This window comes from Anastrepha ludens, chromosome 5 (assembly GCF_028408465.1).
Source record: "Anastrepha ludens isolate Willacy chromosome 5, idAnaLude1.1, whole genome shotgun sequence".
NCBI classification, from domain to species: Eukaryota; Metazoa; Arthropoda; class Insecta; order Diptera; family Tephritidae; genus Anastrepha; species Anastrepha ludens.
Genome location: NC_071501.1, coordinates 53,649,776 through 53,664,942, shown reverse-complemented (window position 1 = coordinate 53,664,942; position 15,167 = coordinate 53,649,776). Strand labels below are relative to the sequence as shown.

Below are 15,167 nucleotides of genomic sequence, written 5' to 3'. Positions count from 1 at the left end.
AAAAGATAGCAAAATAGATGTAGACGCAATTGTAGGGTACGATTTTCTGAAAAAGTTTTTGGTAATACTAAATGCCAAGGGGTATAATTTCTCACGATCACAAGATGACACAAATGCAGGAGAAACTAGTTACAATGTTTTAAATGTTCATAGCAGCAATGAGGTAGATGTGGATCCTAAATACAAAGAAGCAGTCAAACAGTTGATTGATAACTATAAGCCGAGTTTTATTCAATCAAACAGTCACATTAAATTAAATATTGTCCCGAAAAGCAACAATATTATTCTTCGCGAATCACCTAGCCGATTGTCAGTAATGGAAAGGGAGTTTGTACGTAAGCAAGTAGCTGAATGGCTGCAAAAAGGCATTATCCGCGAATCATGTTCAGAAGTCGCTAGCAAGGTTGTGCTGGCAAAGAAAAAAGATGGAAGCTACAGATTGTGCGTTGATTTTCGTAAGCTAAATTCCATGGTTATGAAAGACAGGTTTCCAGTACCGATTGTCGAAGAGGTTCTTGAGAAAATGCAGGGTGCAAAATATTTTACCGTGATGGACCTTGCGTATGGATTTTTCCATGTCGAAGTTGAGGAGCAATGCAAAAAATACACGGCGTTTGTCACAAAAGAAGGTCTTTATGAATTTAACAGGGCTCCATTTGGATTTTGTAATTCGCCCGCTGTTTTCATAAGATATATTAACCACATTTTTCAAAAATTAATTAACGCAGGTATAATGGAAATTTATGTTGATGATATTATTATTTTTGGAGGTACAGAAGAACAATGCTTAGACAATATGCAAATGGTATTGAACCAAGCCCAGCAGTATGGTTTGGAAATTAAGTGGTCGAAATGCCAATTTTTGAAAAAGAGAGTCGCGTTTTTAGGACACGAAGTTGAGAATGGGCGTATCTGGCCGGGGAAAAGCAAAGTCAAAGCCGTCAAAAACTTTCCGATACCAAAAAACATTCGAGACGTACAGGCTTTTTTGGGTTTAACCGGATATTTTCGCAAATTTATCCGTAACTATGCTGGTATAGCTAGGCCCTTGACACAACTGTTAAGAAAAAACGAAGTATTTCAGATAAAAGAAGAAGAAATAAAGGCAATTGATGATTTGAAGTCGGCACTCATTGCAGAGCCTGTACTGCAAATATATAAGCAGAACGCTGAGACACAGCTACACGTCGATGCGTCGAAACATGGGTTCGGGGCAACACTGATACAGCTCCAGAACGGAGAATGGCATCCGGTTTTCTACTGGAGTAAAAAGACTTCTCCACAAGAAGAAAAATTACACAGCTATTTTCTTGAGGTAAAAGCAGCATACTTAGCCACAAAAAAGTTGCGTCACTACCTGATGGGTATACAGTTTACACTAGTCACAGATTGCGCGGCTTTCAAGCAGACAAATGCGAAAAGAGATATACCACGTGAAGTGGTTCAATGGTTGATGTACCTGCAAGATTTTGCATACAATATAGAGCACCGATCTGGCAACAGAATGAAGCATGTAGATAGCTTAAGTCGATTTCCCGTGATGACAGTGACCTCAGAAGTTCAAGCCCAGATCGCAAGAGCTCAGAAGCAGGACTCACATTTGACAGCTGTAGCAGAGATTCTTAAAGAAAAACCATATGAAAACTTTAAATTGAAAAATCAATTAGTTTATAAGCAAGTCGATGGGCAGGATGTATTGGCTATACCAAAGAGCATGGAGAACGAAATAATTAAAGAGACGCATAGATTCGGGCACATGGGTGGCCAAAAGACAATGCATGCTATACGACAGAGTTACTATATTCCACATCTTGAAAAGAAAGTTCAGCAGGTAATTCAAAATTGTGTCGAATGCATTATGCACAATCATAAGCTGGGGAAGAAAGAAGATTATCTGCATTGTATTGACAAAGGGGACAGTCCCCTTTCTACCCTCCATGTCGACCATTTGGGTACTCTGGATACAACATCAAAGTGTTACAAGTATATTTTCGCTATCGTCGATGGATTCTCCAAGTATACGTGGATATACCCTACCAAGAGCACAGATGCACAGGAAGTTGTAAGGCACCTGGAGTCATGGGTGACAATATTCGGCAGTCCGCTGCGTATAATAAGCGACCAAGGCACAGCGTTCACGTCGAAACTGTTTAAAGAATTTTGCGAAAAAAATAAAATCGACCATGTTGAGGTAACAACCGGCGTCCCAAGGGGAAACGGTCAGATCGAGAGAGTGAACCGCGTAATTATTTCGATTCTAGCAAAGATGTCAGCAAAACAGCCGGATAAATGGTACAAATATACGTCACAAGTGCAACGCGCAATCAATTCTCACGTTCACTCTTCTACAAAGTTTACACCGTTTGAAGTGATGTTCGGTGTAAAGATGCGAAACGAAGCCGATATAGAGCTGCTAAAAGTACTCCAAGAAGAACTGCTGGTAGTCACACAAAATGAGCGAAACCAAATCCGTCAGGAAGCCAGAAAACAAATACTTAAAGCGCAAGAAGTGTACAAATCCAACTATGATCGAAAACGAAAAGGAGAGCATGGATATCAAATATCCGATTTAGTAGCCATCAAAGTCACACAGTTCGTAACAGGTAAAAAACTGGCCAGTAAATACATCGGCCCATACCAAGTAAGCAAAGTTAAAAGACATGGCAGACACGATGTGAAAAAAGTTGGGGACTTCCGAGGCCCAAGTCAAACATCAACTAGCGCAGATAATATGAAGCTATGGCGGTATTATGAGCACAATGAAGACGATCACGACGAAGAGTCATCTGAGGCATATGACAATCAGGATGACCGAGTGTAAGATGGCAGCCAGCCCTGAATCGTATGTAACACCCCAGTACGAAGAAGGAAAGAGTTAGTCGTCAGCGTAACCTCAGCAGTAGCAGTAGTCATTTTTTTTCCGATCATTTTTTTAAATGAACTTTGTAATACATTTTTCTTCATATTCAATTACTATTTTTTGGAATAATAAAAACTGTTCAAGCTTACATAAATGGCAATAAATTGTTTTTCATGAATATCCTTTCGATATCCACAGTATTTGTACGCTGAAGCCAGTACAACCTGACATACTTACCAAATTGAATTTGGATCTCCTTAGCAGTGAAGAGCACGAAACGCTCGAAAAATTATTATTGATGTACGAAGACTTATTTTATAAAGAAGGAGAGAGTCTGACGGCTACTCATTGTATCCAGCACGAAATAGTTACGCAAACTAACAATCCCATCTGCTCGAAAATTTATCGATATCTCAAAGTTCACGAAAAAGAGATAAGTCGCCAAATAAATGATATGCTTAAGGAAAATATCATAGCGCCATCTTCGTCCCCGTATAACAGTCCTTTGTGGATTGTGCCCAAGAAAGAGAATAAAACACGTTCGAGAGAATGGCGAATTGTTATCGATTATCGGAAGCTGAACGAAAATACAGTGGCCGATAAGTTTCCAATTCCTAATATAGACGGTATATTAGAAAAATTGGGAAGATCAATATACTTCACTACATTAGTCCTTGCGAAAGGCTTCCATGAAATTGTAGTGAAGCCTGAAGACAGGAAAAAGAATGCGCTTTCTACCCCTCATGGGCATTTTGAGTTCATCAGAGTTTTGGGCTTAAAAATGCCCCATCAACCTTCCAAAGGTTAATGAATGTAGTTCTCCGAAAGTACATAAATAAAATATGTGTGGTCTACCTAGACGATATTATATTTTGATTTTTAGTACCGCTTTGGAAGAACATTTAACAAACTTTAAACTAATATTTAAGATACCGGTGAATAAATGTAATTTTTTATCTAAAGATACAGAGTATTTAGGCCATATCCTAACTCATGAAGGAGTGAAACCTATTGGCAACAAAATTGATGTAAGCCTTAAATTACCAACTACTGAGAAACAGATTAGGTCATTCTTCGGTATTACCGGCTACTACCGTAAATTTGTAAAAGATAACGCGAAAGTAGCGTATCCGATGATTTATTATCTGAAGAAAGGAAGAAAAATTAATCCTAATGATCCAAATTATGTTTCAGCGTTTGAGATTGAAAATTTTATAACAGACCATCCTATTTTACGCTACCCCAATTTTAACAAAAGGTTTAAAGTAACTACCGATGCAAGTAACTTTGCTCTTGGGGTCGTTTTATCCCAGGATGGCCACCCTGTGTGCTTTGCTTCGAGGACACTCAATGATCATGAGAAAAATTATTCGACGGTCGAGAAAGAGTCACTTAGTATGGTTTGGGCGGTTCACTATTTTAGGCCATATGTTTTCGGTAAAGAATTCGATCTGCAAACGGATCATCAACGGCTTAAGTGGTTACAAGTGGAGTATAGGGGTAAGGATATTAATCCACGTCTTCAAAGGTGGCTAGTCCAATTAGGAGAATACGACGCGAAAATCGAATATATTCAAGGAAAAGATAATAAAATTGCCGATTTTCTTAGCCGAATAAATTCCAACACCAACGAAACTAATATGCTTAGTGAAGAAAATGACAATTTTTCAACCATGGCAACCATACATCCCTAAGAGCACGGTTGGGAACCGCTTTAAAACACAAATTATTTTATTAAAAGAAAAATCAATCGAAAAAGAGTACATACTCGGAAATAAGCGAATATATATTCAAGAAAGTGATATCTCTGATTTTATATCATAATTAGGCGAAGCATGCTATCGGGTAAAGTAGGAATATATTGCGAGCTCAGTGATTCAGTTTACAATACCGTCCAGTTAAAGTTAATCGAATTATTTGAAAACAACAAAATTTGTCAAATGTTCATACATGGCTAAAGGTGTAAAAACTGAAGAAGAAGCCATAAAGCAAATATCCATTTTTCATACTAAAGAATCTGGCCATTCGGGCATAATCCCTAATTACGAAAGTTGAAAGCGAAAAAGGTATCACCCAAATTTAAAGAATATTATCAGTAAAGTGGCGGCCGCCGTAGCCGAATGGGTTGGTGCGTGATTACCATTCGGAATTCACAGAGAGAACGTTGGTTCGAATCTCGGTGAAACCAAAATTAATACAAACATTTTTCTAATAACGGTCGCCCCTCGGCAGGCAATGGCAAACCTCCGAGTGTATTTCTGCCATGAAAAAGCTCCTCATAAAAATATCTGCCGTTCGGACTCGGCTTGAAATTGTAGGTCCCTCCATTTGTGGAACAACATCAAGACGCACACTACAAATAGGAGGAGGAGCTCGGCCAATTATATATATATACACATATCAGTAAAGTAATAAATAATTGCGATATTTGCGCAGCATCAAAGTATCACCGAAATCCCATAAAGAAAAAATTTCATATCACGGAAACGCATTCCGATAAAAGAGAAATAGTGCACATAGATACCTACGTTAATTCCAAACATTCGTTTATTATTTTCCTTGATAAATTTTCAAAACATGCTGTAGCTTTTTTCCTTGAAGACAGAAATAGTCTTACTCTTGTAGAAAAAATAAGATTGTACATTTCGGCTTTTGGTAAAATGAAAAAAATCGTTTGCGATAACGAATTTAACTCTATTAACGTACAACAATTTTGTAAAGAGGTAAATATATAATTACATTTATCGAACCAAACAGCCATGCCGGCAATTCTGATGTGGAAAGGCTTAACAACACTTTAACTGAAAGAATCAGAGCTTTAAATTTAGAAAAAACGATGCCAATAAAAGACCAAGTAAGTAAAGCAATAGAGCTTTACAACAACTCTTTCCATTCAACGATTGAAAATACGCCCAATAATGTCCACAACAACAAAGCGGACACGAATAAAGTAAAGGAGAAAACGGACCAAAAAATATTAAAGAAAATATCCAAAGCAAATGATAAAAGAGAGGAGTATGTAGAGAAAAGAAGTGAGGGTTTTGTCAAAAATTATTTAAATGTTCGACACAAAGAACAACCAAAATTTAGAAAAATGAAATTAGCGAATGTTCACGAATCAAATATCAAACGGCCGTTTAAGCGAAGTGCAAGCCGATAAACGAAAAGTCTTTCAATCAATTTTTTTTTATTACATATTTAAATGTTTTTTTTTATCAGTACAATTTTTTTTCTGCCCGTAAATATACTGCTGGTATAATTGTTGAATTCCTATTTTTATTTAAAGTAACCCATATTTGACTATTTTGCACACAAATCGTTATATACTAAGTGCATATGTACATTGTACATATTCATTTATTGCGTAGTAATACATGCCTATTTGCCTTAAATATATATATGTATACGGTATACTAAAAATTCATAGAGCTATGTGAAATCATACATACATAAATACAAAAAATTAGAATAAAGAAAAGTAAAAAGATTAAACGTAATACAACGCCAAGGCACAAATAAAATTCCAGAGTATTTTGAAGTCAAGGGGGGCAGGAGTTACATACTCTCTTGCTTGTAAGAGTAAGATCATTATTAAGAGAACTTCCGTTGTTAAGTTTAAAGACTACTCTAGCTGTAAGTAAGTTTGTAAGTTTGTAACATGAAAATTTAAATATTAGCTCTTAAGTTTTAGTTTTAGTAGACTCTTCTGTTTAAACAGTTGGTTTTAGTGACTAATAAAGACAATTAATAAGAAAAAAAGGAATATTTAAAACATATTCCGTTTATTGCGTGTACTACTACTTCGTATTGTCTCGCCGAAGAGTTGGTCGGCAAATATACACTCAAGCATGCACACGACACATGGTAGGTATAATAAGTGACAAATAGTGAGTGAAAATAAAATCATAAAATCATCAAAGTTGTGAAGAAATTAAAATGCCGCCAAAAACTAGTGGAAAAGCGGCAAAGAAAGCCGGTAAGGCTCAAAAGAATATTACTAAAAATTATAAGAAAAAGAAGCGTAAGAGGAAGGAAAGTTATGCCATCTACATCTATAAAGTGTTGAAACAAGTACATCCTGATACCGGTATTTCATCCAAGGCCATGAGCATTATGAATAGTTTTGTGAATGACATCTTTGAGCGTATTGCTGCGGAAGCGTCGCGTTTAGCTCACTATAACAAGCGTTCAACCATCACCAGTCGCGAAATTCAAACTGCTGTACGTTTACTCTTGCCCGGTGAATTGGCCAAACATGCCGTCAGTGAAGGTACCAAAGCTGTTACCAAATATACCAGTTCCAAATAATTTTTCCAACTGAACTGAACTGGTATATAAATATATTAACAAAACAAGGCCCTTTTCAGGGCCATAAAATATAAATTAACAAAGAGAATGAAAAAATGTCTTCATTAATATATCTCTACATATGTATGCACATTGAAATTAATTTTAAAATTTCTTAATATTGAAGAATATGTTCATATGGTTTCATTAGTCTATTAAATATGATATTGGTTTGTTGAACTACTTGGTTTTTATTTTTTTTAATGTTTTCTACACACTGTAAGGAATAAATTCACTTTTGATCTTTTTGTTAAGAGATTTTGTAGCCCTGTAAAGGGCTTATTATTAATTTACCATGAAGGTTCCGTTTATAACTCACTTACAAACACCGTAAATTATTTACTTTTTACCTGCTGCTGTAGGTTTTTTTGCGGCTGGCTTTTTATTCGATGCAGACTTCTTGGATTTAGCAGCAGTTGCTTTTGCTTTAGCTGCTTTTGGCTTAGCAGTTGCAGATTTGGCTTTAGTTGGTTTCACTTTTAATGCACCACCCTTTTTTGCATCTTTCGCCTTAGCCTTTTCAGTTTTCTTCTTTTCAGCTGTTTTCTTACTGGCAACAGATTTTTTTACCTTTTTCTCACCACTTGCCGCCTTTTTGACTTTACTCAATGATTTTTTCTTTGATGCACCACTATCTGCTGCCTTCTTTTTAGCCTTAACCTTCTCTGCTGATTTTACGGCTTTTGATTTCAATTTTCCCTCGCTTGATTTACTAGCTGCAACTGATAGTTTGAATGAACCGGACGCACCTTTTCCTTTGGTTTGAATTAATTTGCCACTTGTAACAGCCGATTTCAAATAGCGTTTAATGAATGGTGCCAATTTTTGGGCATCACATTTGTATGTCGCACTAATATATTTCTTAATCGCCAAAAGTGATGAGCCGCCACGTTCCTTTAAATTCTTAATTGATGCGTCGACCATTTGTTGTGTTGGTGGATGGGTAGGGGCAACCGACGGCTTTTTGGGTTTAGCTGCCTTAACCTTTTTGGCAACCACTTTTTTTTCAGCAATAGTAGCAGCAGTAGCTACTGGGGAGCTTACATTCACAACAGCAACTGAATCAGACATCTTTATTTATATATTGTAGATTAAAACCTCAATTAAAATTCCACGTATGTATTATACACTTTAAACACTTCACTCACTTTATGCACTGTACGCACTACACCAATAGAGCACTGGTAAATAAAGATAATTTCTGGAATTCAATATGTTGTTTAACTCTGTTTAAAATTTGAGAAGCAGAGCGAAAAGATGATAATAAAATTTTCACGTTCCAGTGCTATTTAGTGCTGCTATATGACAAACTTTAAGATTTATTTAATTCACTAAAATTCACTGAATTTACTAATTCAACAAATGAATGTGCAAAACGATAGTATGCATGTGTCACTTTCATATCAATATACTTAAATTGGAATAAAATCAATATTTTTCTTGTAACGAGTGTTTTAGTCGAAACTTTGTACTCAAAATATTAAATTTTCGCTAGTTTTAGTCGATTTTCTTAAAACTCCTTAATATAAATCAATTATTACTATTGAAAATATAAAATATATCAAATTATCAATCATCTAAACATTTTATTTTAAATATTACTTAAAATAATATGTTTGAAAAAATAAAATTAAATATCTCCATGGTATCACCAGAGCAATTCTCAGTGGCGTTAGTTGGATGCATGAAATAATCCAATATTTTGATGAATATTGAAAACTTTAATTTTGGTTGAAATGAGTGATGGTAATGAAATAAATAAATTTCACTAATGTGAATTATTTTAATATAATATTTAATTTTTTTATATTAATGCAAATATTCACTAATCAATCGCATTTTTAAATATGTATATATATATATATATGTGTGCATACAAAATTTTTTATTTAATTAATTAAATATTATTTTACTTAATAAAAAAATTTAACTTTTTCTTTAAAAAGTTTGCAATATATGTCAAAGCAAGGTACAAAATTCCCATATGTACATACATACGTGCTTACATACACGTATACAACTTGTATGCTTGGCGAAGGCAAAAGGCAAAGGTAGTAAGAGTATGATTGTATTCCAAAGTTAAAGAAATAAATATAAATATGAAAATATAATTTTAACTACATATATATTTTTAAAAAGTTGTATTTATGTAGCGAAAAAAATTATTTAACAATTAAATATATCAGGCTAGAGGCCTGGGTGTTAAAATACAGCCATAATCTATTTAACACGTTCGCGGACACTTAAAAATTCAGGAAGCTGCAAAAATAGATAGGCAATTATTTTTGAAACTAGTTGTAATATCCTAAATCTGATTACACATGTATTATAACTGTAGTCAGAATATCGTATTTTAACTGTTATATGAAAGTACTTAATGAATCAAGTGGTCATTACTTTAAAATGTATATTAATTACAAAAACTTAAAGTTACATGAAATTAAATGAATAAAACTTGGCTTTAAAATTTGAATGCTATAGCATTCACGTCCGCGAACGTGTTAATTGTATAATGAGAATGTACATATGTACTCATGCACATCAAATATAGAATCACAACAGAATTGTGAGTTTGTTTAAAATTTTAATTGTACAAAATTTTGAATCTTTGTTAAAAGAATATTGTGGTCCTGAAAAGGACCGTTTTTTAAATATGTACGCAAGAAATTATTTAACCGCCGAAACCGTATAAAGTACGGCCTTGTCTCTTTAAAGCGTACACAACATCCATAGCTGTAACTGTTTTCCTTTTGGCATGTTCAGTATAGGTAACTGCATCACGGATAACATTCTCCAAAAATACTTTTAAAACACCACGAGTTTCTTCATATATCAAACCAGATATACGTTTTACACCACCACGACGAGCTAAACGTCGAATAGCTGGTTTAGTGATACCTTGGATGTTATCACGTAAAACTTTGCGATGACGTTTGGCACCACCTTTTCCCAAACCTTTACCACCTTTGCCGCGACCAGTCATTTTTTGATATTTACTATTTGCACAAGTAAGAATTTAACACTTTAACACTGTAACACTTCACCACCAATGAAATAACAGAAGCGAGAGCACATCTATTTATACCAAAATCTCACAACTGCAATACCCAAGCCAAAAGGTACACCATACATCTATCTCGCTTCAACACATGCCCACATAATACATGGACTTGTGAAACGTTGTTGTTGAAATTGCTACTTAAGATGTGAACGTCATACAATTTGTTATAGGTACAGTGTTTAGTGTTCTATAGTGTTCAAGTGTGGGAAAATAATAAAGTGAGTAGTGAAAAATGGCTCGTACAAAGCAAACAGCCCGAAAATCGACTGGTGGAAAGGCACCACGTAAACAATTGGCGACAAAAGCTGCACGCAAAAGTGCACCAGCAACTGGTGGAGTTAAAAAGCCACATCGTTATCGTCCAGGTACAGTGGCGTTGCGTGAAATTCGTCGCTATCAAAAGAGTACCGAATTATTGATACGGAAATTGCCATTCCAGCGCTTGGTTCGTGAAATAGCGCAAGATTTCAAAACTGATCTACGTTTCCAAAGTTCTGCTGTTATGGCTCTACAAGAAGCAAGTGAAGCATACTTGGTTGGTCTTTTTGAAGATACCAATTTGTGTGCCATCCATGCTAAGCGTGTTACAATTATGCCAAAAGATATTCAATTGGCTAGACGTATTCGTGGTGAACGTGCTTAAATCAATAAGAAAACTTACGAAAAAACGGTCCTTTTCAGGACCACAATTTGTTAAACGAAAAAGATGAAAAATTTTATTGAAATATTTATGCATATATATGGGCCTGTTCGTAAATGCAAAAATTGGCAACACCGCAACTCACAAGTGGTCGAAAATGCAACAATGCAGTATATTGTGCGCAAATAGTAGCAAAACACAAATCATAAAAATGGCTGATGCAACAGATGTGTGCTGATTAGCAGTGGCAGTGCAGAATAATCATATTATGCAGCGCAGTGATGAATTTACGAATAGCCTCTATGTGTAGATATTTTTGTGTTTTCGTAAATGTATGTAGTACATACATATACAGTTCTTTATCTACTCCATATCGTTTATACTCGTGTGTTTTAAAGTATAGTCGGCATGCATGTATACACGTTTATGTAGGTATATGCACACATAACCAGTTTATAAGGAGCAATTTTGTCGCAATTCGGTAATATGTATAAAAATATAATACACCTAATGGGATGCCACGTTCTTTATTAAGAATATTAAATGAATAAGAAAACTATTATAAAAAAACGGTCCTTTTTGGGACCACAATTTGTTTAACGAAAAAGATCAAACATTTTATTGGAATATTTATGCGTAAACATATATGATATTTTTGTGTTTTCGTTAATGCACGTAGTACATACATACAAACATACATACGCATTTCTTTATCTACTCCACATCATTTATACACGAGCGGTTTTTAGTACAGTCTGTAGGCATGTATACACATGTATGAATGAATATGTATACATAACCAGTTTATATGCCGCAGTTTTGGCGCAAATATACATGCGTCTATTCACATTCGATAATATGTATGAAAAAATAACACATTTAGTGAGAAATTATTTAAATCTCTTTGTAAATGTATTTTGTCGTCCTGAAAAGGACGGTTTGTTTGCGTCGGTATTTATAATTATAATTCGCCTATATTTTTCACTTTATGCTTTCTTTTCGGTCTTCTTTGGCAAAAGTACAGCTTGAATATTAGGCAAAACACCACCTTGAGCAATAGTTACACCGGACAACAATTTATTCAATTCTTCATCGTTGCGGATGGCCAATTGTAAATGACGTGGGATGATTCTTGTCTTTTTGTTATCACGAGCAGCATTACCAGCCAATTCAAGAACTTCAGCTGCTAAATATTCCATAACTGCAGCTAGATAAACTGGAGCACCGGCACCAACACGCTCAGCATAATTGCCTTTGCGCAACAAACGATGAATACGACCAACTGGAAATTGAAGACCAGCACGATTTGAACGGGACTTTGCCTTTCCCTTAACTTTACCACCTTTACCACGGCCTGACATTTTCACTGTTATAGATTGTTCACTTCACTACACTACAAAGCACTGTACTGTATTATACTCAATGTATAAGCACACTATTCACTGATACACAAAATGTGCGCTGCTTATATACTTTTTCGCTCTGCTGAGCACCAACCCTTATATTGTGCTGTTGAGCATCGTGCGTGTACTACTACTTCGTATTGTCTCGCCGAAGAGTTGGTCGGAAAACATACACTTAAGCCTGTATATTAAGTGACAAATAGTGTGAGTGAAAATAAAATCATAAAATCATCAAAGTTGTGAAGAAATTAAAATGCCGCCAAAAACTAGTGGAAAAGCAGCAAAGAAAGCCGGTAAGGCTCAAAAGAATATTACTAAAAATGATAAGAAAAAGAAGCGTAAGAGGAAGGAAAGTTATGCCATCTACATCTATAAAGTGTTGAAACAAGTACATCCTGATACCGGTATTTCATCCAAGGCCATGAGCATTATGAATAGTTTTGTGAATGACATCTTTGAGCGTATTGCTGCGGAAGCGTCGCGTTTAGCTCACTATAACAAGCGTTCAACCATCACCAGTCGCGAAATTCAAACTGCTGTACGTTTACTCTTGCCCGGTGAATTGGCCAAACATGCCGTCAGTGAAGGTACCAAAGCTGTTACCAAATATACCAGTTCCAAATAATTTTTCCAACTGAACTGAACTGGTATATAAATATATTAACAAAACAAGGCCCTTTTCAGGGCCATAAAATATAAATTAACAAAGAGAATGAAAAAATGTCTTCATTAATATATCTCTACATATGTATGCACATTGAAATTAATTTTACAATTTCTTAATATTGAAGAATATGTTCATATGGTTTCATTAGTCTATTAAATATGATATTGGTTTGTTGAACTACTTGGTTTTTATTTTTTTTAATGTTTTCTACACACTGTAAGGAATAAATTCACTTTTGATCTTTTTGTTAAGAGATTTTGTAGCCCTGAAAAGGGCTTATTATTAATTTACCATGAAGGTTCCGTTTATAACTCACTTACAAACACCGTAAATTATTTACTTTTTACCTGCTGCTGTAGGTTTTTTTGCGGCTGGCTTTTTATTCGATGCAGACTTCTTGGATTTAGCAGCAGTTGCTTTTGCTTTAGCTGCTTTTGGCTTAGCAGTTGCAGATTTGGCTTTAGTTGGTTTCACTTTTAATGCACCACCCTTTTTTGCATCTTTCGCCTTAGCCTTTTCAGTTTTCTTCTTTTCAGCTGTTTTCTTACTGGCAACAGCTTTTTTTACCTTTTTCTCACCACTTGCCGCCTTTTTGACTTTACTCAATGATTTTTTCTTTGATGCACCACTATCTGCTGCCTTCTTTTTAGCCTTAACCTTCTCTGCTGATTTTACGGCTTTTGATTTCAATTTTCCCTCGCTTGATTTACTAGCTGCAACTGATAGTTTGAATGAACCGGACGCACCTTTTCCTTTGGTTTGAATTAATTTGCCACTTGTAACAGCCGATTTCAAATAGCGTTTAATGAATGGTGCCAATTTTTGGGCATCACATTTGTATGTCGCACTAATATATTTCTTAATCGCCAAAAGTGATGAGCCGCCACGTTCCTTTAAATTCTTAATTGATGCGTCGACCATTTGTTGTGTTGGTGGATGGGTAGGGGCAACCGACGGCTTTTTGGGTTTAGCTGCCTTAACCTTTTTGGCAACCACTTTTTTTTCAGCAATAGTAGCAGCAGTAGCTACTGGGGAGCTTACATTCACAACAGCAACTGAATCAGACATCTTTATTTATATATTGTAGATTAAAACCTCAATTAAAATTCCACGTATGTATTATACACTTTAAACACTTCACTCACTTTATGCACTGTACGCACTACACCAATAGAGCACTGGTAAATAAAGATAATTTCTGGAATTCAATATGTTGTTTAACTCTGTTTAAAATTTGAGAAGCAGAGCGAAAAGATGATAATCAAATTTTCACGTTCCAGTGCTATTTAGTGCTGCTATATGACAAACTTTAAGATTTATTTAATTCACTAAAATTCACTGAATTTACTAATTCAACAAATGAATGTGCAAAACGATAGTATGCATGTGTCACTTTCATATCAATATACTTAAATTGGAATAAAATCAATATTTTTCTTGTAACGAGTGTTTTAGTCGAAACTTTGTACTCAAAATATTAAATTTTCGCTAGTTTTAGTCGATTTTCTTAAAACTCCTTAATATAAATCAATTATTACTATTGAAAATATAAAATATATCAAATTATCAATCATCTAAACATTTTATTTTAAATATTACTTAAAATAATATGTTTGAAAAAATAAAATTAAATATCTCCATGGTATCACCAGAGCAATTCTCAGTGGCGTTAGTTGGATGCATGAAATAATCCAATATTTTGATGAATATTGAAAACTTTAATTTTGGTTGAAATGAGTGATGGTAATGAAATAAATAAATTTCACTAATGTGAATTATTTTAATATAATATTTAATTTTTTTATATTAATGCAAATATTCACTAATCAATCGCATTTTTAAATATGTATATATATATATATATATATATAATATATATGTGTGCATACAAAATTTTTTATTTAATTAATTAAATATTATTTTACTTAATAAAAAAATTTAACTTTTTCTTTAAAAAGTTTGCAATATATGTCAAAGCAAGGTACAAAATTCCCATATGTACATACATACGTGCTTACATACACGTATACAACTTGTATGCTTGGCGAAGGCAAAAGGCAAAGGTAGTAAGAGTATGATTGTATTCCAAAGTTAAAGAAATAAATATAAATATGAAAATATAATTTTAACTACATATATATTTTTAAAAAGTTGTATTTATGTAGCGAAAAAAATTATTTAACAATTAA

At 34.4% G+C, this 15,167-nt stretch overlaps 1 protein-coding gene across 1 annotated transcript; it reads right to left on the bottom strand.

Moving 5' to 3' along the window:
* Positions 1–11,851: 11,851 nt before the first annotated feature.
* LOC128863605 (histone H2A) lies at positions 11,852–12,411 on the bottom strand. The gene has a single exon (XM_054102840.1). It carries the CDS (start codon positions 12,267–12,269, stop codon positions 11,895–11,897), a length of 375 nt encoding a protein of 124 aa, XP_053958815.1. The 5' UTR covers positions 12,270–12,411; the 3' UTR covers positions 11,852–11,894.
* Positions 12,412–15,167: the final 2,756 nt, after the last annotated feature.

Bases quoted from the DNA above. Each gene is read 5' to 3' on its own strand.
- LOC128863605 (XM_054102840.1), bottom strand. From the start codon at position 12,269: ATGTCAGGCCGTGGTAAAGGTGGTAAAGTTAAGGGAAAGGCAAAGTCC.